Source organism: Cynocephalus volans, chromosome 4, assembly GCF_027409185.1.
Source record: "Cynocephalus volans isolate mCynVol1 chromosome 4, mCynVol1.pri, whole genome shotgun sequence".
Classification (NCBI taxonomy): domain Eukaryota; kingdom Metazoa; phylum Chordata; class Mammalia; order Dermoptera; family Cynocephalidae; genus Cynocephalus; species Cynocephalus volans.
In genome coordinates this window covers 71,205,169-71,228,793 of record NC_084463.1, presented here as the reverse complement: position 1 = coordinate 71,228,793, position 23,625 = coordinate 71,205,169, and the positions used below count along the sequence as shown (strand labels likewise).

Here is a 23,625-nt window from a genome sequence, read left to right as displayed (position 1 = left end):
AAAAGTAGTTGTGTTAAACTGGTAGAATTAGGGAAGACGTTTCTCATATGATGGTATTTGAACAGAGACTTGAAGGAGGTAAAGGAATAGATATCTGTCAGAAGAGAATTTCAGGAAGAAGGAACTGCAAGTGCGACACCCTCAGGCAGAAGAGTTTTTTGAAAAAGGGAGGCCAGTATGACAGAAGGAAAGTAAACAAGAAAAAGGTGGTCAGAGAAGTCAGAGGTTAGGGAGATGTGGTAGTATAGGGGTTTGGAGATGGGACAGGGGCAGACGATGTAGGCCTTATATGCTATTGTAAGGGACATTGGCTTCTATTGTGAGTGAATTGGAATGACTCGTACTTTATCAAGACTAGACTGTACAGGGGTTGACATGGAAAGGCAACAGTTAGGATTCATATTTGTAGTGGCCCTTGCCAAAATGTCTTCCAGTTTCATTATTTTTAATGCATCTATCAAATATGTTTGATTCAACTATTCAGGGAAACTCAACAATGCCATCTAGTTATCAAAAGAATACTGTTTTTGTCCAGGTTTTTCCCCTAAATTTATCCATTGTTTAAACAATGAGGGTACAAATTGCCTTACATTCAACCACATAATCAATCAGCCAAGAGCTTTAGTCATACTAAGCCACACACTGAATTTTATATTTATCACGTAATTATTATCTAAATATGTGGTAATTATTATTTAAAAATTATTTATGGTCATTGTTATCATATATGACTAGAATATTGTTTAATTAAAAAATAATAATCTTGCCGAGAATATAAACAAGGCATAATTTAGGTAATTCAATTCTCTGATCTTCTTTGTTCCTTCATTTAAAAAATTATATTTAAGTTCCATCAAAAACAATTTGAAGCCATAACTTTACTCATTGAATTCTTTTTTGCTCAACCTAAAACCCTGAAATGTTTCCCTGAAATGAAAATATGGCAAATTATAAGCACATTTTACCACCAAATAATATTAAAATAAAACATTAAGTAGCATTTTTACAAATTGATATATATTTTCAAAGTCACTGATTAAAATGCAAAAATTGTCAGATTGGATAAAACAATACCCAACTGTGATAGCTATGAGGTGTCAGGGCATTGCACTTTAAATATAAAGACATAAATAGGTTAAAAGTAAAATGATGGCAAAAAGATATACCATGCTACACTAGCCAAAAGAAAGCTGGTATAGCTATATTATTTTCTATATTATGGCAAAATAGGCTTCATAGCAAAGAAGATAACAAAGTTTACTTTATAATGATAAAGTGACATACAATACTAAACTTTTACACAACTAATAAGAGAAATAGATGAAGCAAAAAACTGATAGAACTGCAGGTAGAAATATATAAATCCCAAATTAAAGCTGGAAATTTCAGTACACCCATCTCGATAATTGACAGAATCAGTAGATAGAAAATCAGAAGGATATAAAAGTCTTGATGAACACTTAACTAAACTTAATTGGTATTTATATAACTTGTAACGCAATTGATATTTGTAGAACATTATCCAACAACAACAGAATACACATTCTTTTTAGGTGCACATAAAACATTTACAAAGGTGGATCACATTCTAAGCCATAAAGCTAGTCTCAAATCTAATAGGATTCAGACCACACAATGTTCTCTGACTGCAATAGAATTGTTAGAAATCAATAACAAAGATTTATGGAAAATCCTCAAACATTTGGAAATTAAATACATACTTTTAAATAACCCATGGGTCAAAGAAGATATCAAGAAGGAAGTTGGAAATTAACTGAATAAAAATCAAAACACAGTACATTAAAATTTGAAAGATGCTGGGAAGAATTAAAGTCAATGTAATCAATTGGCAGAACATTGAAGGATAGAATCTTTACATTAATGTATTCAGCACACATGTTTTTAAAACAGTTCTCTAAAGTTAGTAGGCAAAGTGAACCTAATGGAGTACTTGAGGCAAGAAATTATTTTTTAAAGGATCATACAGTTGAAAATGCTTATAGCTCCTGGAAGTTAGTCCATCTCAATCTTGTTATCTTGAATTCTAAATTTTACATCAAAACTCACTTACTAAACTTGACAGAAAGCACTTAATTTCTTTTGTTTTCTCCTGTGGTTAATAATGGTACTAGAGTACCTAATGCAAAAGATTTCAGTAGTGATGATATAAGTCCAGGTTTGGGTTTAAGAAAAATTTAGACTCAAAGAATAGCTGATATCTAGTAGTACACCCACTATTCCTTGAAGTTGGTATGACAAACTGTTAGCAAGAAATGTCTTCATTGTCTTTAATTATTAAGTCTGAGGTTTTAATTCCAGAATAATTCCTGGTAATATACCTTGCTAGTGAGCTGCAGTTTATTACCAACTATACAGGGCTATTAGCATGCTAATAACTTCTAATGTTTTGTTTACTCCAGCCAAAAGAATGACTGTAGGTAGTTATTTTTAGTTTGGATAAATTATATTTTAGTTCTGGATCTCTAGTTCTCAGATCTCTAAGCCTCTAAATTTATATTGAATAATTTGGAAGAAAAGATGAAGGAATATAAAAGATGGCACATTGAGAAGATTACCTAAATAACTTATTTGCTTTAAACTCTTTTTCTAAGGAATATAGTGCATTAAAACAAAATGGAATGGCATCAGTTTATTAATACATTGCATTTTAGACTACATAATTGCTATTACATGTGATGAAGATGATTAATACTCTATAGGCCAGACCCACTGAAATGATATATTTTATATATTTTCTTCCAACATTTTTTCTATGTATTCAAGTACTGTTTTTACATAATTAGGTTTATACGATGTATACAGGTTTGCACTTTGGTGAATACAGTAGGTCATGAACATTTTCCAGTGTCATTAAATATTCTTCAAATACCAGTTTTTATTGGTTGTGCAATTTTTTATTGTATTGATATGCCATAATTTAATTAGCTAATTTCTATTATATTATGCTTCTAATTTCTTAATATTACAAATAATTTTAAATGATCAAGATGTGTAGTCTCTTCATTATTTTCTTAATTTGCATTGCATGAAAAGAAATTGCTGAGTAAAAGCGTTTGAATGTTTTAAAATCTTTGAAACATTTTATCAAATTGTTTAAAAGAAATAGTGTACCAGTATTCACTCCTACCAAATTTTGCCCATGTTGCACATTACTAACATTAAAATGATCGTTATCATTTCTTCTTCTGCTGTTCTGATGTCCTAAAAAACCGTATCAGTTTTTACGTAATAACTACTGAGGATGATCATATCTTTCTTGTTTCAATAAGTATGTAAGCAATTTGCCATTGTGTTAATGTTATTAATTCATTTTCATATTTGTGGTAAATATGTTTTTCCCAGTTTAGATTTAGTGGTTTTTATTTTTGTTTATAATATTCTTGTATATACACCATTCTTTATAATCTAACATATTTCTTTTTCTTTTTTCTTTGTAAAGAAAGTCCACCATTCTGTGATCAGATACATATTCTCCCTTTGTGTATGTGTTAAAGTGATTTTCTTTTATTCCCCATTATCAATGGAATAACATTCTACTCTGAATGCTAAGTAGCGTAGCTTTAGGTTATAAGGTGAAGTGAAGATTAATTTTTTTCCTCCAGCACCATTTATTGGATAATTTTTTTATTCCCCAGTGATCTGTGACGGTACCTTTATATTAAATTCTAACAGTTTTACTTGATCAAGATTAGAGACTGAGGGCCAGCTTCATCTTTGTGTCTAGATGTATATTTCATAAATGTGTGTGAAGACTTGGAACTTTTTTCCCTGTGGGGTATAACTGATATATTTGAATTTTCCCAATCATTTGATTTATTTTTATTTTTATTTTTCTTAATTAAATTTTATTTATATTTATTTTTGAGGGGTACATTGTGGTGTTTCAGTACATGCATATACTGCACAATAATTCACTTAGGGTAGATAGCGTAGTTTTGTCTCCATTAGTTCACCCTTAATCTTCCCCTCTACCGTAACCCCTCCCAGCCTCTGTTAACCCATATTCTACTCTTCTGTTGTTGTTGTTTTTAAACACGCAAAGATTAACATCCTTATAGCAAAAAAAACCTCTTAAAATGAAGTAGAAAATCTAAACAGAAATTTGGTGAAGGACATGAGCAGATAAGTCACAAACCCCAAAGAAACACACGTGATTAATAAGTGCATTCTAAGATCTGGTTGGGGATGCGGGTGAGGCTGGCCCAGCCCCTGTCTCAGGATCCCAGGCATAGGCTGGCTCCGTTGCTGACCTGGATGCGTCCTTAGTTATTTCTGATTTTATGCTTTTGGCCCTTTGGGTTTTTCAAGAAGTTGTTTAATATGTGCATTTAATTATGTTACAATAATCATTTCAATTTAATTCTGCATTTAGCTGATTTCATTGCTTATAGCCAATAGCTTTAGCCTTTCTGACTTCCACATCTTTAAAAATCTTAGTTTTAATTAATCTGTAAAAAAGTTGGAAATATTGAACATTTTTGAGTAATTTTTAAAAAAACATACAGAGGTGGTATGTATATTTTCTGAATGCTAGCCTATATAAAAATGATACTTGATTATATGACAATTGAATAAGTTAACTAGATATAATATTCTTGAGAGAACAGCCTTATTTCTTCAAAATTTTGTATAAATTGGCCCATAAAGGAGCAGAACTCTCATGAGATACTATTTATTTCTTATGTAGCTTTCCACTTAGTACCTTTTATTACAGTTATTTATGCATGTGTCGTCTCCCCTAACTATATGATAAGCTCTTTGCATTCAGTAAATGGTTCTGAGTAAATGAATGTAATTTGAATTCATAAATTTTACTTTATAATCAGTACTTTTATAGAATATTGCCATATCACCTTGGAAAATCACTTTATTTATGTTATAGTAAGGGAAGTATTCTAGATGATCTGTGGTTCGTTCCAGTTTAGAAGTTTTACTGCCTGTAATTCTGTTTGTGTGTGTGCATGTGTGTATAGTATTTCAAGAAATTGTGCAGTCCATTCAGTTGTTCAGGTCTATTAGCTATTTATTCACTTATCTTAATAGTTACATTTGTTATAAATCATAGGAGAGACTAGAGGTCTTATATTCAATCTCAAACCTAACCCTTTAAAAGAGGCATGGACCTTAACTAGGAGTAAAGAGGAAAAATTTACTCAAAAAATATCTGCCAGCAAATATGCGTACAACTTTGTTGAAAGCCCATTTCATGTATGCATATTTTTGCTTATTAAATATAATGCTACTTAATTCTCTATTTCCAGGCTTATAAATCAGTATGAATGTAGTTTTTTTTTTTAAACATGCCTATTGATTCTTCACTGTGAAGTTTGCTGTTCAAAGACATTTTACACATTAAAATAATCTTTATAATATAAACTTTATCTTATCAAATAATACTTTTGCGTTAGTTTACCTTTAGGCTTAATAGACTAACAAATTATTTTTTCCTATGGACTAGTAAAAAACATTTTTACTAAAGGAGCTTTCCCTGCTTGACTAATTATATTAATTTAGGTTTTAGTGAAGTAAAAATCTGATTATCAGTCACACTCTAATATTTAATTAGTTTGAACATATGTACATCTATTCCTGGCAACAACTCTTTTGGAATTATTTTAATTCAAAATTAATTTTAAGTCATTAATGAAATAATAGTATAATTGGAAATATGAATTTAACAATTATTTTTAAATAACAAAATAACAGAAATAAACATTATTTATAATGAAAATCATGTAAGCATAATTTGTTGACCATATTTAGCTGAGAGATAAATCAAGCAGATAACAATAAAAATTATTTGGGAGTAAACAAAACACACTATGTGTAATATAAAATTATTTTACTGAAAATAGATACTTTATGAAGTATTACTATTGTAAAAGATAATATCCAAGAGAAATAATTATAGTTGGTTGAGGAGATTTCTTTTTAAACCTTTTTTACTTATAAAATCAATATGTTATCCATTGGTAGGAAGGACATAGGAACGTTTTTGCTGCAGGATATGAGTACCAGTAAAATTTATTAAGATATTAATGCAAACACAGTATCTTTGGAGATTTTAATTTCTCCTATTTTAGACATGACTGAAAAATGTAAATGCTTGGGTGGATAATAATAGAATGTTATAGTACATGAAACACATTCTTTGTACAACAGTAATTAACAATTTTTTCTAAACTGTATATAAGCCACACAAAATGAATTACTTAGCAAATAAGAATTCTGAAAGTTTTTAATAGCTGACATTACTGTAGTACCATTTCTGTGCATTAGCAGAGATAACAGACTGATTTAGAAATCATCAGTAAGCTATCTACCTCCTAAGTCATATTAGCACCTGAAGGAAATATTAGAGAAATAAATCACTTAAGCTTGCCTGAGTTTATTTCCTGGCTCCAGCACCTACTAACTATGTGACCTTGGGTAAGACCCTTAACATCACTGTGCCTCCATTTCCTCATTTATAAAATGGGATACTAATACTAATTGCATAAACATACTTTATTTCTCCAAATGGAGTATAGGTTGATTTATAAAATGACGGAGAAGTAGAAAAGACTATTTAAAAACACCTTTTATCAGAGAATTATTTCTTTTTGGATATTACCCTCCACCATAATACTTGATTCAGTAAGGTGGCATATTCACTCTCACATCTGGATCTGGGGCCCTAATTCAGTTTGCATTGCCAAGACTTGGAGAACTGGAGGACTCTTGAGTTAGACCCAGTATCTGCTGAGCACACTTTGAGAGATAAGTCATTACTAGAAATGCTAGCCAAAACTGAAATGCTATACATAAGATTAATTTTCACATTTTAGACTTTTTATTTTGAGCAGATTTTTACCAACAAAAGGTTGTACAAGAAAACTTATTTATGAGGAAGGGATATTATGCCAAATTACTATGTCAGACTTTACAAACTTTCTCATTGTAATGACTTGTGCATAATAACTCTTTCATTGATTTATTTATCTTTTAAGAGTATGTATGTATAGATGTTTATATATCTATATCCCTCCCCAGAACTGGGTAGATAAAGCTGAAAAACAAGATCTTCTCTCTGATACACTTGACCTATCAGAACTCTTCCACCCAGACACGTTTCTTAATGCTCTTCGCCAGGAAACTGCAAGGTAATTAAAATGAAAGACCTTATTTATTTGTCCCTGAGGGTAATTCTGTTTTGCTTTATTTGCTTCTGACCACATTGCCTTGATTGTCAAATTTATTGTTGAAGTCCAAATAGTTTTTTCCTCATTCTTTATTTTTAATAACACAGTTAACTTTTAGTTTAAAAAAGCATTGATTATGATGTATTTTATCAGAATTGAAAAAAGATGAAATTTAACTTATATAGTTTTGATCATTTATCTAGACCTGTGCTGTCCAATACGGTAGCCAGAAGTCACATGGATCTGTTTAAATTTAAATTAATTAAAGTTAAATAAGATTAAAAATTCAGTTTCTCAGTCACACTAGCTACATTCAAAGTGCTCAATATTCACATGTAGCTGGTGGCTACCATTTTGGACTGCACAAAAACATTTTTATCTTTGCAGAAGAGACTGATATATAAACTGTTAACTTTAATAAACTTGGTGTGAAGTCTAAGACATGCATAGTAGAGCATATTATCTGCACATTGGAAATATTTCAGTCTTAAATAGGAATATCTCTGTCTTCAATTACTCTTCATATTTTAATCCCTGAGGATTATTTCTTTGTGACATTTGATGCTTTACTTTTACAGGGCAATGGGTCGTTCTGTGGATAGCCTTAAATTTGTAGCCTCATGGAAAGGTCGACTTCAAGAAGCAAAGCTGCAAATTAAGGTACCAGACTAATTTCGGATGTTTATCACAGTTTAAAACTTATCACCAACTAAGATAAGAGAGTCCTATCTCAAAGTCACCTATCTTTATAGAGTAAGATTAGCACAGATAAATTACCTATGTGAAAAATCAAAGTAAGTTAAGATTTAGCATGAAACAACTTGTAATGCAAAATATAAAATCTTAGGGGTACAGTATTTGAAAATGTCACTTTTGGTAAAATATGATATAAACCATGAAGTATTTTAGGTTACCCACTCTAAAATTCAATTTAATAAATATTTACTACACAATAAAGTGTGTGTGTGTGTAATGTAATACATAAAAAATTAGACCAAATCTTGTCCTCATAGTTTATAGTTTGTGAGTACATTAGTTAAATGTTAAAAAAAAAAAAAAAAAAAAATCAGGCCATCTATGGTGATCTATTTCCTTTGCAGTATAAATTTTCCCAGCTCTCTTTTCTGTTAAATCCATTAGTTTTACAATGATAATCATTCAAATGTTAAGAATAAAACCAATTAAAAAGTATATTATGGAAACATTCCCCCTACAACTCCATACTTTTTCCGTATCACTAGTTTTTCTTCCATCACCACTCCCTTTGGTAATTCCTTTTTCTCATTCCCACACATAGAATTGTCCTCTTAACACATTTTCCACTGCTAATATGACACTGTGTGTCTTATTATGATTATCTCTCTACATCTATATTGGTCTGTCTTATGAGACTATGATGTCATTGAGGACAAAAACTTTGTCTTATCCATCTTCAGATCCAAGTATAGTGCATGTTATTCAATTTTTTAAATAAATTCAATATAAGACTGTAATTCTTTAACACAGTTAATCTTAGCCAGTTTTTCAGAAGTTCCATTTATATAGTTTTACTTCCCTGTTCAATAAATTTGATTTCATATCACTACTACTTTCTAACATACTATATAATTTGTTTCTTGTCTGTCTCACTTTACTGAAATGTAAGTCCTATGAGAGTAGTAATTTTTTTCTTGTTTTGTTGTGTATCACATGCCTCAAACAATTGCTGTTGCATAAGCCTACAATAGGAGAGCCACTATAGTAGGAATTCTTAGCATGAGTTACAGTGGTATAGCATGCCAGAAATCTGATCAGTAGTAATAAGCTAGATCTTTCTCTTTTGGCTCTATAGAATGCTATCAAATTCTCACTTAAACCTGAAGGAATTAGAAAGGTTCTCTTTCATCCCTTTGCATTATTATTTTAACCTTAGCCTCTAGTCTATGAGGAGAACTACCTTAACTATTATTGGTGGTCAAACACTGTTGCCCAACTGTCAGGAGAGGGAGGGAACACACCACATGCATAATCCAGGTAAGATGTATGAACATGTGTAAACCATTTACCTGGTTGTGTGGTCTCTAGTCTCAAGTAGCTGTGAACCACACACATAGTGTATAGCATCATTATTCAGATATAGGAGTATAAAAAGCAAGGGAAGCCAGTTTTATTCTGTCAAGGTGTATTCATATTTCCAGAACTGTGTTGCCTGTTCTTATAAAATGGGAATAAAGTTATGCATAACCAGAAAATCTCATGCTCATATACTATGTTCTACAGATGATGGAAAAGGCTGACAATCATAATTTAATTTGTTTTAAATTTTTTTCTTAGTTTTCAATCAAAGAGCCATGTGGCCTTTTTAATCAATTAATGGAGCTGTCTGAGCCTTGGCTTAGTTATAAATGGATTTAAATATTTATAAAATATTTATTTAAATATTATAAAGATCACTGAGTATATATATATATTCATATATACACATATATATTCCTATTATATATATTATTAGGTTTTATTTAGGCAATATTTATTTCTTAATTAGAAATGAAAGTATATTTTGAAATAATGTTCTCCATATCTGGTAAAGGAGAATTTTTTCATTTTTCATTTGGGATTCATTAAAAGATATTTTATTGTTAAAAATTAAAATAGTCACTGTGTGTGTGTGTGTGTGTGTGTGTATATATATACACACACACACACGCACATATATATATATATATATATATATATATATATATATATATATATATATATATATATATATATATATATATATATATATATATATATGTGTGTGTGTGACCAAATCTTGTCCTCAAGGAGTTTACAATGATATATATATAGTAACATAAATAAGCTTGGTATGATGACTTGAAAATAATCATGTCTTTTTGTTGGTAATCTAATATTTCCACATACGTTTACAACTTCAATTTAAAATGCCGTTTCTATGCATGAGATTTAAGATAATTCAACAGAATTTTTCCTCTTTTTGGTCCATTCATGTGAGCTATAAAAGCACATTTTCTATCCTTCTCACCTGCAGATTCCAGAAAAACTCATTAGAGAAGTCATCTTTGTAAACCCCTCACTCTTGGCACTTGGCAAAATCACTAAGTTAAATGGGGCTTTTAGGCTTCTTCTAATTTTTCAACTGAGATTGTTTTAATAGAACTTCGGATATGAATTATACTTGAAGTTTACTGTCACTCTAGAATTTGATTCTTTTTTTTTTTTTTTTTTGATCTCTACTACCCTAGACTGAGTTAAGCTAGTGAGGCTGTAGTTCTCCAAATCAATCAATATCTTAAACCGTCTAGACCTACTTAAGAGAACATATTGTATATATTGATTTTCAGATCCTGAACATGGTCCTCTAAAATTTCTTCACTACTATTATTGATTTATTATTTATCAAAAAGCAGTTGTGAAACTTGGTACTAAAAAATGCACCTGTTCAGCCTGCATGTTAAATCTTCTCCAAGGCTGTGAGAGGATTGGCCTAGCAACATTTCAGGTGCTCAATAAGCACATGTGGCTAGTGGGTACCATATTGGACAGTAACTCTAGACAGAGAAGTTAATTCCTCTGGTCTTTAAAGTTCTTTCAATAATTTTTAATATCTTTCTATTATTAAATGTTTCAAACAAATACAGAAGGAGAGAGGATAGTAAAATGAATCGGTGTATTCACAGGTTTTAAGATTTATAAACATTTCTTCTTTTTGTCTTTTTTATTGTCTTTGCTAAAGTAAATTCCAGGCATCATTTTATTTTACTCCTCCATTGTTCTGAATGAATTTCTTGAAAAAAAAAATCATTATTTTCTTAAACACAATTATTATCTCATGTACCAAAATTAAGAATAATTCCTTGGAATCATTTAATACTTAGTCCATAACAATATTTACCAGTTTGTCCCAAAAAGAACTCTTTCTAATGGTCTGTTTGAATCAGAGTCAAAACAAAATTTACACGTTGCATTTGGTTATAATGTGCCTTATGTCTTTTTACAAGTAGATCAGATTCCTCCTTTTATTTTATACCATTATTTGTTATAGAAACTGGGTCACTTCTCTATAGAATGATCTACATTCTGTATTCATCTGTTTGCTTCCTTATGGCATTATTTAACTTTTGTTCTTCTGTTCCTCATTTTTATAAATGGAAATTAGTTCCAGAGGCATGATTTGATTCACTTTTTGTGGGGAGAGGGCAAGAGTACTTTGTAGGTGGCACTGTGTGCTCCATTTTGCATTATGTGATGAGGCACACAGTGTGTTGTTTTCCTATTTTCAGTGATTCTAACATTGGTCATGAGTACTGGTGGTGACAGCCTGATTCCTCATTTAAACTTTCATCAGTCTTCCTTCTGATAGTTTTAGCCATTGATAATCATTGCATGAATAATTAATTACAGGTTACATACTGGTTCTTCTAATTCTGTTATTCCTTCCACATTTATTAGCTGGAATTCTTCTTTCAAGAAGGCTCATCAAGTAGGTCTAAGTGGTTATCTAGATACCATGAAATACATTTTCTGTAGAAAATAAAGAATATATGTTGAATTTTTAAACTTGAACTGGGACTATTCAAAATATGGTGTTGATAACACTATTTCTGGCAGTGTTCAATGACATTTCTTCTGTAAGTATCATTGTGAACTTCTTATATATTTAATGTTTTCGTAAATTGCACTTATTATTCTTTTGCATGTGTACTCATTCCTGGTCTTTGGCTTATACATGGAACTTCTTTATGTTGACCTCTGTATCCTTTTTTTTTTTTTTTTTTTTTTTTGCGGGGGTGAACCTTGATAGTGAAATAACATCATACAGTAAAATGCACAGATCTTCAGAGTATAGCTTTATGAATTTTCAAAAAGTGAACATACTTATGAAACCATTATACAGATTAATTTTAATATTTTACAACAGTTTTTTTTCAAAAATACCGTTTACAATTAAATAGACCCAACATATTTAGTACAAACCTTATTTTCCTTTCATTATCAGAGATCTATTTAAGATATCCTCTTGCATATATGTCTACCTATTTTCCTTTACTCTCTTGGTATTTCATATTACCTTTTGTAATATACTATGATTGTAAACAATTGAGAAATGCTGAAGATGGCCCAGGGAGATCATGATTCATCCCCTCTGCTCCAAATATATAATAATGATAGATAAAATATAAAAAAAAAAAAAAGAAACTACAAACACAGGCTGGCTTCAAATACAAGGTAAATATGTCATTGCATCAGGAACAGGACAGAAAATAAGATTATGAGTGAGGCTGAGAATACAGTTCTATTGAGTTCCAAGTCCAGAAGTAGGAAGTAATGAATAGAGGCTATGACTCTTTTAGAATAAGAGGAATTGATAGTGCAGTATGTGAGATGGGACTGTAACCAGGCTCATTGCTTGAATTTAGGACTAGGGTTAGGCTCACCATCTCTCTGATAAAAGGAGGCTGAATAAAGCTGTTGTAGAATCACTGGATCTATGACATTATAGAAATCTGTGATCTATGATATTATAGAAATCTGCAGGCCTAAGGAACTGAAAGACAAAGACATAGCCTCACCTTTAGACATTGAATCACACTACCTGCCAGATCTATTGCTAGATATACAGTATCCCAACATCACCAGAACAGAATTGCCAAAGTGACATTATAAATCTTGTAGGTATGTAGATATGGAAAGGTCAGTACAGAAATCTATGGGGGGAATCCTATGTTAGGCTAATTATCCTTTGTAGCTGGACTTCTCATTTGCAATATTAGATGTCAGAAGACAATGGAATAATATATTCAAATTCCGAGGGGAAATAATTATTAAGTTCAAATTTTATTCTCACTGAAAATATTATTCAATAATGAAAGCAATAAAAAGACACTTTAGGAACTCAACGACTACAAGGACCTATCACTCACAGAGCCTCAATAAAGGAAGTGTTGAAATGTACTTCTGGAAAAAGAAAATACAGAGAGAAAGCAATGAATACAAAAAACAATAGTGAACCACAAAATTAACAAAATAATTTAATTTTATTATCTAAATAATTTAAACTAAATTTAAGTAACTTAAGTACTGACTATAAAATATAACTTTTTCATTATCTTTAAAACCAAAACTCTAAACAGCAATAATTAGGTTAGAAATAATGTGCTAAAATCCATGTTATGTTCAGGAGTATTGAATACTTCAAGAACTTATTAGAATTCATTGGAAAATTTCATAGTTATGCATTTAAAAATACATGGTTAAACATGTAAATAAATATACAACCCATAGCAGAAAAAGAGAAAAATTAAGCAAAAAAGAAAAAATCGTAAAATAATAGAAATAACTTCAATGATATGCTTAATAACAATAAATGTAAACATATTAACTCTACCACTGAAAAGATACGGATTATCAGATTGGCAAAAAAATAAAATTAAGTTATATGCTGCTTAAAGATATAAATCTAAATCATTGTCGCACAGATCATTTGAGAGTAAAGAAATGGAAAAATATATGAAAGAAGAACTCAGTAGTGAAAAGATTAATCATGTTCATACAAGGGTACTTCAAAACACTCATGAAAAGATTCATATCATCTTTTAGTTCTATTTTTCCACAAATGTTCTGAAGTACCCTCAAATATAGGAAGAGTCAGTACTTTAAACATGTCAAACTTCTCAAAGTCAATTCTAAAAATTTAATGCAATCTCAACAAAAATCCCAAAGTGTTTTTTTAATTTGTTGTACAAATTTATAAGTTTCAGTTAGCATTTACTCAAACCACCTCAAAAGTTAGTGATTTAAAACAATAGCAATTTATTCTTTTCTTATCATTCTGTGGTTTGGCTGGCCAGTTCCTCTGCTGATTTAGGTAGACTCATCTGCATCTGCATTCAGCAATGTCAGCTAGACTGAAAGGTCCATGCCAGCCTCACATTATCTGGTAGCTGGTGTTAGCTATGGACTTGGGTACCTCAGTCTGAAGTCCAAATGGCCTCTCGTACTCCAAGAGACTAGAAGAGCTTTGTTACATGGTGGTCTCTGTGCAGCATTCCAAGAAGTCAAAGCCTCTTAAAGCCTAGCTTCAGAAGTTGCTTAAAGTTCTGCTACCACATTCTATTGGCAAGTTACGAGGCCAGCCCAAATTCAAGGAATGGAAAAGAAACTCTATTTTCAAAGCTTACATTGCAAAGGGGTTTGCATGCCAGGATGGGAGGAATTTTGGTCCATATTTTTCAATCTGACACAGTATTATTATCATTATCATCATTATAACTATTATTATTAAGCTGTGGTAATTGAGACAGTATGGTATTGATATAGGGAAAGACTGAGAGACTAATGAAACATAATAGAAAGTCTAGGAACAGATATATGCCTATATGGAAATATGACACATGGCAAAAGTTGCAGTCATTACAAATTGGGGGAATAGAGGGACTATTTTATAAATGATTCTGAGACAATTGCCCACTGATCCAGAAAATGATAAAATTTGACCCATACTTTATATTATAAATAAAAATTGATTCCAAAGGTTTAAAAAGCACAGTTACAAAAATAAAACTTCTTTTTGAAAAATATGTTAGAAACAAAAGTACAGGAAAGTATCTTTATTCATGATTTCTTAAGACAAGTAGATAATTAGAAATAAATATTCATCAGCAGAAAAATCGATAATTTGTTTTATATTAATAAAATGAAATATACAGCTGTTAGAAATGAAAGAACAAAATGGATGCACCTTAAAACCAATGATAAGAGAAAAGAGTAATTGCAAAATAGTGTATAAAACATATTACCCTTTATAGTTTGGAAACATGAAAAATAATACTATTGTTTATGGATACATATATATTTAGCAATTATATAAAACTAAATTCAGGATAATGACTGTGTTGGATGAGCAAGAAGAGGAACAGGAAAGGTGAGATATATACAAAGGTTCAACTATATCTAATGGTTTATTTGCTTAGAAATATGAAACATGGCTGTATGTTAAATTCTAATAAAGCTATTTTTATGATTTTCTGTATGTTTGAAATATTTTATAATTTTTAAAAGGAGAGTTCAGGCAATTAAAGCCATATAATAACATCAAAATAAAACTTTCACATAAAACTCAGTCAAATCCAAGTGAAATTCAAGTTAAGATCAGAAGCATTCAAGAAATTCTGCATCATCTATAAAATAAATTAATGGCTTTAATTCTATTTCTAGAGAAGTCACTACTGTCACTGTTGCTAACCCCTATTGAAGTGAGAAGCTAAGAGTGGAATAAGATCTTATATTTGTAAACAGCCCTCCCAAAATAGATTGGGACCATGGTGGGTAGTTATGTGAAATATGCAATTGTGGTTGGCCTGAGCCACATTATCCCTGAATAAGTGGTTTTGAAACTATAAACAAAAACCAAATGCGTGTGTTTTTAACTTCTCACACTTTTGTAATTGCCCTTCTGTTTTCAGATGCTTCGATCAAAGGTTCAAATGTGAATAACATTATTTGAGTGCAGATTTTTTTTGGTTTAATGATTTTAGTCTGATTCTGTTCTGCTAAATTGAAAGTTATGCATTTACAAGCAAAACAAAAATAACTAGAGGAAATATTATGACAGGAGATGCACATTTAGATGCCTTTCACTTAATAATTATTTATATTCTACTCAAATAAAATATTTGCACAGATATCAAGGGATAGCCTCAATATTGATTCTTTTAATACAATGTAAACAAATTAGCTGTGGTCTCAATAATTCTGTGCATCCAAAGAATGTGTCATGCACAATAAGACACTAATGGCAAAACAGACTTCTATGTTTAGCAGAAAGTATGAAGTATGCCCCATAAGTATATACATAAGTATAAATAGCACTTTAATAAGGTTTATCATTTAATGGGGATGAATAAACAGTGAAAGTGCAACATTGATAAAATTAGAAAGCATGCTCTAACACATTTCCTGACTGATGTATAAATGAAGTGATAGAGTAGACTCAGTTATCTGGGATAAATTGGGAAAATATTTTACAAAATTAAATATTATAGATAAAATTTTTTTGATTGGAATTATCCAAATAGTTTCAACTCGTACCTTTATTTTTTCCACTTAACTGGATACAGTCTATTTAAAATAATTTTAAATGTCTAAAAATTATTAGATTAGATTAAATGAATAATAGCTAAAACTTAACTTCTTACTAGGTAAGAAGCAATTTTCCAAGTATCTAAAAAACTGTGACAGAGGAATTCTTATTTCTCACTCTTTGTTTTCTTATATGTGGAGGAATATTTACTGATGTTGATACTCCTAGATTCTCTCTACCTTCTCCCTCACTCCTCCCTTCCCAGAGGAGTCCCTTCATCTGGCTATGAGTTTTGGTAAAGAACCCAGTACCTAACACTGCCCCTTCCTTGTGCTTTTGTTTTGAGTGTAGACATTCTGCTGTGCTCCTTCAGAGAAGTCTCTGCCCCTAGGGCAAATTTCTCCTTAGTTTAGCACTATTGTAAGTAGAAATTAGGCATGCCTAATTCTTGCATTTAATAATAGGAAGTCCATTTGTCTAGATAACTGTTATGTCCTCTAAGCTATCTTTCTCAGCAATAAAGGTAATCACTTGCATCTATCTGCTTTTATTCCTTCCTTTAATGCAGAACTCCAGTTGGAACAAGAGTGTAATGTATTGATACCATTCCAATCCCTATTAATCATTTAATCTCCACAATAATCAGTTAAGCTAAATAATATTTTTCTTCCATCTTATAGATGAGGAAACTGAGGAAATTTGGGAAGCCTGATTCTAAAGCCTATGCTTTTAACAGTGGAGCCATACTTTGAATTCTCTGGACCTAGACGCAAATAAAAATATTTGTATGTAGAAATTAAATAAGTACATGATAAAAAATACAACCCTGCAATGTTCAGACTCATACCAAAATGTCTTAGGATCAAAGAGTAACTGAGCTTGCTTTCATTTTTCCGTACATGATACTCAAGTGCTTGGCTTGATGAGAGATGGTACTGGGATGGGGATTTGGGAAAAAAAAAAAAAAAAAGTATCATTGGGTTGCAGTTAAAAGAAACTAACTCTAGATGATCTAAGAAAGAGGATTTATTGTAGTGAAAAGATTTGGGGTGACTCAAAAACCAAAGGAAAAGCTAAAGAAGCAAGCTTCAAAAAGGATAAGAACAAGAGCAGCTCTGGGAATTTAAGTTTTTTCTAATGGCAAAGACTAAAGAGCGGTCTCCTCGGAGGACACCACTGGAATGAGTCAGCTGCATTCAGCTCTTTTCCAAGAGAGGAAATGATTGGCCTGCCTTGGATCACATCCCCTATCCCCATTTACTAGGAAGAGGGTACTTTGGCTGAGAGTCCTATCAGTGCTGCACCAGTGGAAGAGGAGTGAGTTCAAAAAAGGAGTCAAGAAGCTGTCACCAGAAGTGAGAATGGATTCTTCATGAACAAAATCAAGAGCAGTCTTTGCTATGACAACATTCTTCAGGAACTTTTCCCATCTTGCAAATTTGAAACCAACAGTTACAATAATTAAGTTTTGGGTCTCTTTTCAATCTTGTTTTCCCTATGTGATATATATGAGGCCAGAAATTATTTTTTATATTTTTCAGAAGGTGTAATATCTTTAAACTTGTTTTTAAATATTGTATTTTGACCCACAGAATGGAAGAAAATATTTACAAATCATATATCTGATGAGGGATTTCTACCTAGAACCTGTAATAACCTCTTACAACTTAATAATAAAAAGGCAACTCAATTTTAAAATGGGCAAAGCATCTGAATAGACATTTCTCCAAAGAAGATATAAAAATTGCCAGTAAGCATAAAAAAGTGCTCAACATCATTAGTTATCAGGAAAATGCAAATCAAAACCACAGTAGGATACCACTGCCCACCCACTAGGATGGCTATATTCAAAGACAGATAATAATAAGTACTTGCAAGAATATGGCAAAATCGAAACCCTCATATATTCCTGGTGAGAATGTAAAATGGTGCCGCCACTTTGGAAAACAGTCTGGCAATTCCTTAAAAAGATAAACATAGAGCTAACATATCATCCAGCAGTTTCACTCCTAGACATATACTCAAGAGAAATAAAAACATATCCACACAAAAACTCCAGTTTTTGTAATCTCCAGGGAAGTAAGGTTTAAGGTGAGATTTGCAGAATAAGCAAGGGCTAGCCAAGAAATGTTGGTAAGAAATAAGGATTCAAAGCCGAAGGAATATGTACAGAGGTCTAGAGATGAGAGAACATGTGCATTCGAGGCCTGAACTGAAACCAAGTGAGGTTAGAGTACTCCATAGAGTAGAAAAGGAAAACTGACACTAGAGAGGTGGGCAGTGGCCAGTTCACAAAGGGTTTTAAGTCATGTTTGGAGATTAACCTTAAGGACAGTGGGAAGCTATAGAAGGGTTGTAAAAAGCAAGACAATGACATGATCAGATTTGTTTTTGAAAGAATGCTTTGACTGCAACGTAAAGAGCAGATTGAAGATACCGAGGATCAGAGTCCAGGAAATCTGTTAGGAAGCCATTTGGTAGTTGGAACCAGAACTTTAGTGTCCAGACTATGGTAGTGATAGAGGATGTGGAGAGAGGACAGCTTCAGAAGATGTTTATTGGAAGTGGCAGAACATGATAATTGAAAGCATGTGGGAAGTTTGAGAGGAGCCAAAAATGTCTTCTTGGTGTCTGTTAGACAACTACATGGTAAATAGTGTCAATTATTGAAATAAGGCCCTAGAGAATAGTTTCCCCCGTCTCCGTCCCCCGCCCCCCGCCATCCCTGGGCTGGGTTAGAAGAGGAAAATGATGAGCTTGTATCTCAGTATGTCTATGTGACATTGTTCAAAGTGTGGCACTGTCAGTGGGGGCTACTTTTGTATATTTCTGTGCAGACTAATGAAGCTCAAAACTTGATGAAATTTCTAGAGTAGGCCTTAGAATAATTATCTTGCCTGGAGAGTCTCTATCACTGAAATTAGCAAGACTCTAAATTTTACATATAGACTCTGCATTTTTTTTCAAGGTCAAAATATTTCACAAACTCTTAAAGTGACATATGTATCACATTGGTGGTATAATACAAAGAATATTGAACTTTATCCTAGCTCTTTCACTAACAGTAAAGTTGCTTATCTTTTCCATGCAACAGGAATCTTACTGTAAAGTTAGGTATGAAATGATTATTCAAAACTATCTTTTAGTTCCTCCTAGTACCCAAACCATTCCCTAACTATAATATAGCTGAAAATGATTTTAATTCTTTCAACTTTAAGTTCCTTTGACTCTAAATTCAATTCTTCTTTCATTTAGTATGTTAAAACTTGAAAGTACTATATAATATTTATGAGATTGTTTCTATTTTGTACCAAGTTCAAATTAGGAGAATATGGGTGTGGCTCTGAAGCAAAATGTTGGAAGAGCTGTGAATGCAAAATACTGAGTCTACATTTGTTGCCTTTAGATGGGATAGATTAACACAGCAGAAACTAAAAGAATGAACATGTGTAAAGAAGAAATATGAAGCTAATATTACCAGAAGAACTATATTTTATCTTCAGAATTTCTTAAATTTACACTGAGTTTACATTCGAGAAAGACATTAACTCTTTCTCCTCTCCTTTTTTGTTCTTTCTTCAGCTCTGCCCTGCCATGTCAGAATTTTTTTCATTAAGCTTTCTGAACTTCGTTCTCTTCTTTGAAAGATGATGTCAGAGTTCCAAGCAGGGAACACATTTGCTCTCTAATTATGCTTTTCTTCCCCTTTTCCTAGAGAAATAATAACTTTTTGGCTTTGCTGGTACATTTCTATTTATCTAATGCCAAGGCACCTGCAGTTATATAAGTGATGACATTTGCAAGTATTTTTTTCTAAAACATTTGCTAAAAATGAGAATTCATTCTAAAGGAAGTTTACAGTAAACACTGGCCCAGGTCTTACCTTCTTTATTCTCTAATACCATAATCTTTGTTTTTATAGTATTCGGAATACATAGCCACAATAGAAAGTGTTGCCTTTGTTCTTAAGACATAATACATATTTTAATTATTTATGTTTTTCTATGGCAGATTAGTGGCTTATTCTTGGAAGGATGCAGTTTTGATGGAAATAGACTTTCTGAAAATCAGCATGATTCTCCTAGTGTGTCATCAGTTCTCCCTTGTTTTATGGGCTGGATTCCACAGGTAATACATTCTTAACAGGCACAAGTTTTAATTTCATCAAATCACTCTTAGAGTTTATCTTTTCAATATGATATGCTTGGCCTATGTATTTTTGTTTGCTTTCTATTATCACGTGCATTTGACAACTTGGAGTCAAAATATTTATCCTTTATAATTTAAGATGTACAGGACATTTAAAACCTTCACTTTGCTGTGGAAGAAATAACAGTTTAATTTCTAAAGAATTTATAGCCTAGTAAGAAAAAAAGCCTATGATGATAATAAGAACTACCATGTATTGTGTTCCTCTTATTTTCAGCAATGTTCTAGGTGCTTTATATACTTTACCTCAAATACTCCTCAGAGAAGCTGTGCAAGTCTAATATTATTATTCCCATTATCAAATGAGGAAGTGTGTGCCCACGGAGGTTGTTAGATGACTTCCCACAGGTACACAGACAGTGACAGAACCAGGGTGTTAATACATGGCTTTATATCACATCATGTCATGCTGCTGATAGGCAGATGAAGAAAATCTTGACAAAGACTTATTTGGTTAACTCTGTCCCCTTTTAAAACCTGCAATTATTGTAAGAACTTTCAACAGTAAATCTTGGGGCATATATGACTTTAAGATAGGACATAGTCATAGATGAAGCACAAAATGTTTCTTAACAATGATATTTAAGAATGCAAATATGAATATATGTGAATAAACTTTGAATTTTTGATCCTATATCTAATGTGCAACAAAACTACTTCATATATTGCTCACTACAAGAAAAATGAATTTTTTAAATTGGAAAACAGTGCATTGAATTTTGTAGTTATTGTAATTCTCTTCCCAGAATGAAAATCAAAAGCAACAGAGTATTTATTTTTTAACAAAACTAACTAAAACTGTAGCAATAATTAGCAGTCATTGCTTAGAAAGCTATAAGAGTAACCTCTGACCTAAAAGAGCTGTGAAGCCCCCAGTTTTTCCCCATATCAGCTTAATTTTCTCCAATATTAGAATAACTGACAAATGAAGAGAGAAGTCAAAGAACCTTTATTTTATTTCAATATTGCTCTTAATTCATATAAGGAATTTCTACAAAAAGTTTGTAAATTATGGATTACACATATTTTGACCTTAGATGTGTGAACCAAATTAAAAGTTACATACAAAAGTTAAGGTTGGTATTTGCCAAGGGTTATAACTATAAAGTTGTGTGATGACAGAAATAAATACTAATGAATCCAAATTATGTGAAGTGCTAATTCTCTGGCAAATAAAATTAAAATACATATAATGACCTTGATGGGAGGAGGAGGAAGCAAAGGACAAGTATAAACTGGTTCACTTAAGGAGAAACCTCAGCAATAACAATAAGAGCATGGAGAGCAAATGTAGGAGAAAATGGCCTGGAGCAATACCTACATAATTAACCACAAACTGAGTACAAATTAGGGATTCAATGCTGTTATGAGCAAAGACAGTTTGTTATGAGGTTGTATGAAAAGCAATGTGACGTTACAGGACTAGGAATTGATACCTTTGCAGTTTTTTACTTCATGTATCATTTCAAGTACATTTCATGTACTTCATGTATCATTTCTAGCCAATTTTATTTATCATACTTAAAAAAATCAGAATTGGAAGAAAAAGCTAAAAATAGGGCTGGCCGGTTAGCTCACTTGGTTAGAGAGCAGTGCTGATAACATAAAGGTCAAGGGTTCAGATACCCTGTAAAGGCCAGCTGCCCAAACAAACAAAAATAAAAAATAAGGATAAATTTTTTTTTAAAAAAAGCTAAAAATAATTCAATTTGAAAAATAGCTCATGTAAAGAAGGGTAAGGTGAATTGTGTATTTAGCCTATAAAATAAGTAGCTAAAAGGTAATACAAATTTTTTTTACTGTTTTTATATAAGGATTTCCCTTTAGGCTTTTGCACTTTTTCATGACATGCAAAGGAAGGGCGTATTGCCACTTCCCTACTTCCTTTTTTCCCTCCTTCCTTTACAGTGGGCCTCATCTTTCCGTACAGTTCTACTGCTTTTAAACTGTCTCTCCCGTATCCTCTAAGAAAGAAAAAAATACAATGAGACATATTGCTAAGTGTTTCAGAAAACAAAATTTTAGAGTACAACAGACCTGAATTCCAGTTCCAGTTCCACCTCCCAAACTTATGATCTAAGTAATTTAGGCAGGGTACCCAACCTCACTGAGTGAGTTTCCTCATTTGAAAATGGAGATAATGTTTGTCTAGGACCATGTTGAGGATTAAATAAGTCTCTATGTGTGTAAATTACCTGGCACAGTGACTCATGCATGGCAAGTCTAATTTATCCTGTTTATAATAATAGTAATATTATATTAATATTTTTAAATGTTTTTATAGTGGTGTGATAATAATTATCTTATTTCATGTAGTGCTTTATAGTTTACTAGTGTTTTCACTTATCATTAAATACTTGTTTTTTATGTAGTAGATATTATGCTGAACACTGCAATTACAAAGATAAACAAATTTCTCTCATCAAAGAGTATTCTGTTGACTGGAGGAGCAAATAAGTAAAGAAACCATTACAGTTCAGAATTATAAGTCTGAATTATAAGCAGTTATAGAGGTTAATATAAAGTGCTCTGGCAGATGAAAGAGGCCTTAACTGCCATATGTGAGCAGATGAGGGAAAGTCAGATGACCTCACAGAGAGAGATGGCAGCTTCTCTTGAACTGTGACTTGAGGTATGAGTAGTAAGAGTTCAAGGACAAATTCAAAAAAAGGTAGGGGATAAGGCATTTCAGATAGAAGGGACAGCAGATGTGAGTGCATGCAGGTATGAAAGATCTTAGGTTATTCTGGGAAGTGTGAGTATAGTACATCTAGAAGAGTGGTAGGGGGGTATGGTCAGAGAGGAAGGCAAGACCAAGTATGATAAAGCTGAGTAGCCATGCCAAGGAGTTTAGACCACGTTATACTCAGTTGAAATCCATTAAGAATTTAGAACAAGAGTGGGGTAAGATCAGATTTGTAGTTTTAGAAAATCAGTCTAGTGGTGAGAGGGTGAATAATAGATTGGCACAGGGTGAAATACAATTATACTTTCATAGCAATCCTATGTGTTTGGTAGAGCGGGTTCTCTCTGCTTTGCTGATGAAGAAACTGAGAATCAGGTGGGTTAAGTTGCTTGGTATGGATCCCAGAATGGTAGCATTAGCGTTTAAACAATAATAATCAGCATTTA

General features: G+C 31.9%; 1 protein-coding gene across 2 annotated transcripts in view; it reads left to right on the top strand.

Moving 5' to 3' along the window:
- DYNC2H1 (dynein cytoplasmic 2 heavy chain 1) overlaps positions 1–23,625 on the top strand; it is a 321,263-nt gene that overhangs the window by 283,781 nt on the left and 13,857 nt on the right. For both annotated transcript variants that reach the window (XM_063092854.1, XM_063092855.1), the window contains 3 exons: positions 7,054–7,163; positions 7,781–7,862; positions 20,296–20,412. In XM_063092854.1, coding sequence (XP_062948924.1) covers positions 7,054–7,163; positions 7,781–7,862; positions 20,296–20,412 — 309 coding nt within the window. The remainder of the gene's footprint in view (positions 1–7,053; positions 7,164–7,780; positions 7,863–20,295; positions 20,413–23,625) is intronic.